This window comes from Phacochoerus africanus, chromosome 8 (genome assembly GCF_016906955.1).
Source record: "Phacochoerus africanus isolate WHEZ1 chromosome 8, ROS_Pafr_v1, whole genome shotgun sequence".
NCBI lineage: Eukaryota > Metazoa > Chordata > Mammalia > Artiodactyla > Suidae > Phacochoerus > Phacochoerus africanus.
The window spans coordinates 167,500,574-167,503,632 of record NC_062551.1 but is presented as its reverse complement, the minus strand read 5'-3'; the positions used below and the strand labels follow the sequence as shown (position 1 = coordinate 167,503,632).

General features: G+C 41.9%; 1 protein-coding gene across 1 annotated transcript; it reads left to right on the top strand.

The window, feature by feature from the left end:
- The first annotated feature begins 373 nt into the window (after positions 1-373).
- Positions 374-1,321, top strand: LOC125134435 (olfactory receptor 2A12-like). Its single transcript, XM_047793738.1, has one exon. The coding sequence runs from the start codon at positions 374-376 to the stop codon at positions 1,319-1,321; it is 948 nt and encodes a 315-aa protein (XP_047649694.1).
- Positions 1,322-3,059: the final 1,738 nt, after the last annotated feature.

Here is a 3,059-nt window from a genome sequence, read left to right as displayed (position 1 = left end):
ACACACACACACACACACACACACACATATATTTCTTTTTCTCATATTATTATCTCCATCATCCAGACAATGCTTGTCTCTTGAATGTGTCCCTTCTCAACGTCCAAGACTCTGAGCCTCCCTTCATAAGCTTTCCTGATCTGGATCACTTTTCTTCTTCATCCCATTGTTAGTGTTCCCTAAAGCTCAGCACAAAAATGTCATACCATCCTCTTTTGCTCTTATCCTCAGATAACTTCTCCATCCCCAGACCTCCATGTTCTTCTTGCTGGAATAAGACCTTGTTTGCTTGAAGTCTTGTTTTCAGCCTTGTACCCTGGAACCTAGATGCTTGAAAATATGACAACAGTGCCTCCTTAATAGGCAGATCACCATGCAGAGCCTCAGCAAGGAGAACCACAGCTCTGTGTCTGAGTTCATCCTCCTTGGCTTCTCCACTGAGTCTCAGGTCAGAATGGCTCTGTTCACTTTTTTCCTCCTTCTCTACCTCATCACACTTCTGGGCAATGGACTCATCGTCACCCTGATCTACTTGGATACACACCTCCACACACCTATGTACTTCTTTCTCAGTATCCTCTCCTTGGTGGACTTGAGCTATGTCACCACCACTGTGCCCCAGATGTTGGTTAACCTGGTGTATCCGAGGAGGACCATCTCCTGGGGAGCTTGTGTGGCCCAGATGTTCATATTCTTGGTCCTAGGCATTGCTGAGTGTGTCCTCTATGCTGTTATGGCCTATGACAGGTATATAGCCATTTGCTTCCCCCTTCACTACACCCTACTCTTGAGCAGTCCCATTTGTGTCAAGATGGTCACAGTCTGTTGTTCCATCAGCATAGCTGGGGCCCTCATCTACACTGTCTTCACCATGCGTCTGCCCTATTGTGGCCCCTACAAGATAAACCACTTCTTCTGTGAGGTCCCTGCTGTCCTGAAGCTGGCCTGTGCAGACACATCCCTCAACGACCGGTTGGACTTCATCCTGGGTTTCATCCTGCTTCTGGTCCCACTCTCCTGCATCCTGGCCTCTTACATCTGCATCTTTGCCTCCATCTTAAGAATCCGTTCATCCCAGGGGAGACTCAAGGCCTTCTCCACGTGTGCTTCCCACATCACGGTGGTCACCATGTTCTATGGGCCAGCCATGGTCATGTACATGAGGCCAGGCTCCTGGTATGACCCAGAGAGGGACAAGAAGCTAGCCCTTTTCTACAATGTTGTCTCTGCCTTCCTCAACCCCATCATCTACAGTCTCCGGAACAAGCGTGTAAAGAGGGCCTTTCTGAAAGTACTTGGTGACAGAGGGACAGCTCCATGACCCAGCATGTTTCAGAGTTGTCAAAATCATGAGCAGACTTGATAGGGCTCATGTGGTATCATACATGTATATTGGTTCTGACCAATTTGAGCCTTTCTGAGGCTGTGAGCTACCAGAAAGGGTGAAGCCACCCCTACACTGAAAATCTTCTCATTGATTGGAAAATCTTCAGCTGCCACCACCCAATGACTCAGTTGAGTATTGAAGGCAAAGGATTTCTTTCACAATAACTATGTCCTTATGGTTCAAAGCTATTGCTTTTTTGTTTTTCCTGGGTTCTCTTATCTCTGGAATTTTATGTCAATTCAATATAATCAGAGCCAAATGTTCAACACACACACACATTTTCTACAGCATAAAGGACTAGGGGTGAAGATGACATAAACAGTAGACAGATTATGCAGAAACAGTCTTGCTTTACTGCCTGACTCGCACTCACAAGTAATATCAACATTGCTTTGCACTTGGTACTACGAAATCTAAGCTAGAATTATTTTAGATGCGTCTGTGTAACAATATGGCTAATAACCTGGTCTGAACTCAGCTTGCGAAATTAGCTCTTACCTGGTTTTACATTTCAAGTCTCACTTTTGAGAAAGTAAATATTTCATTAAAAATATGTGTATATATCTCTCTGCATTTCTCTACGTATATCTATATAACAAGAGCGTCAGTCAGAAATACACAGAAAGAAATGACGGAAGAGAGTATAACAAAGAGGAGTTCCTGCTGTGGTGCAGTGGGTTAAAAGATCTGGCATTGCCACAGCTGCAGCGTAAGTCACAGCCACAGCTCAGATTCAGTCCTTGGCCTGGGAACTTGTATACGTCGCAGGCGCAGCTATTCAAAAAAAGAAAAAGAAAAAGAACATTAAAAAGACCCCATTTTCTCACACCCAAAATAAGCACATTAATATTTTGTCATATTTAGTTTGCATCTTTTTCCCCTTTTTCAAAAAAGGAAAATATAATTACAGATAAAGTTGAAGTGTTCTTTGAATATTTCTAACTGCTCTGAATCAGTCACTACCATTAAAATGAAATCTATTCAGTATGTTTTTAAGCTTTTGCTTACATACAATTGTATCCATAAGTAATACATAGACTTATTTTTGTATGAAATTAGCTTTTATAGCGGTGTCATGATATCCGTTAACACATTAGTTCTCTGACATCTACCTGTTTGATGGTTATAGGCCCAACTCACCGTCTTGAACAGGACTTTTATGTACCACATCTCATTTATCTAATTCTGGATATTGAACATTTGTTTATTTCCGATTTTTCACTATTTAAACAATTCTGCAACAAATGTCTTTGGACATTCCTTCATATGTATTAGTACTTATGCATAGCAGTGAGTTTGGCAGATGTTAGAATCCAAGAACTTTCAAACGTACTAGATCCTCCTAAGCTATTTTTCCAAGTAGTCATACCAGTCTATACCTTCCGTTCTCATCAACACTTGCTCATGTTATCTGTCGTAACCATTCTGAAGTTCCTCTCTCATAGATAGAAAGTGTTCAAGTTTATTGTTAATTTATAATTCTCTGGTGACTAGTGAATTTAACATCTTTTCCTAAGATTGTTGGTACTATTGCATGATGAAGTCAGCCCTGGAGGTAGACTTCTAGGTTCTAACCTCAGATTTACTCAGTGATGCCGGGCAAGGTACCTAACTTCTCTGAGTCTCAAATTCCTCATCTTTTAACGGGAAGAAAATACTGTAGACCTCAGAG

What these genes read in the sequence shown, in the direction of transcription:
- LOC125134435 (XM_047793738.1), top strand. Translation starts at nt 374, where the DNA reads ATGCAGAGCCTCAGCAAGGAGAACCACAGCTCTGTGTCTGAGTTCATC.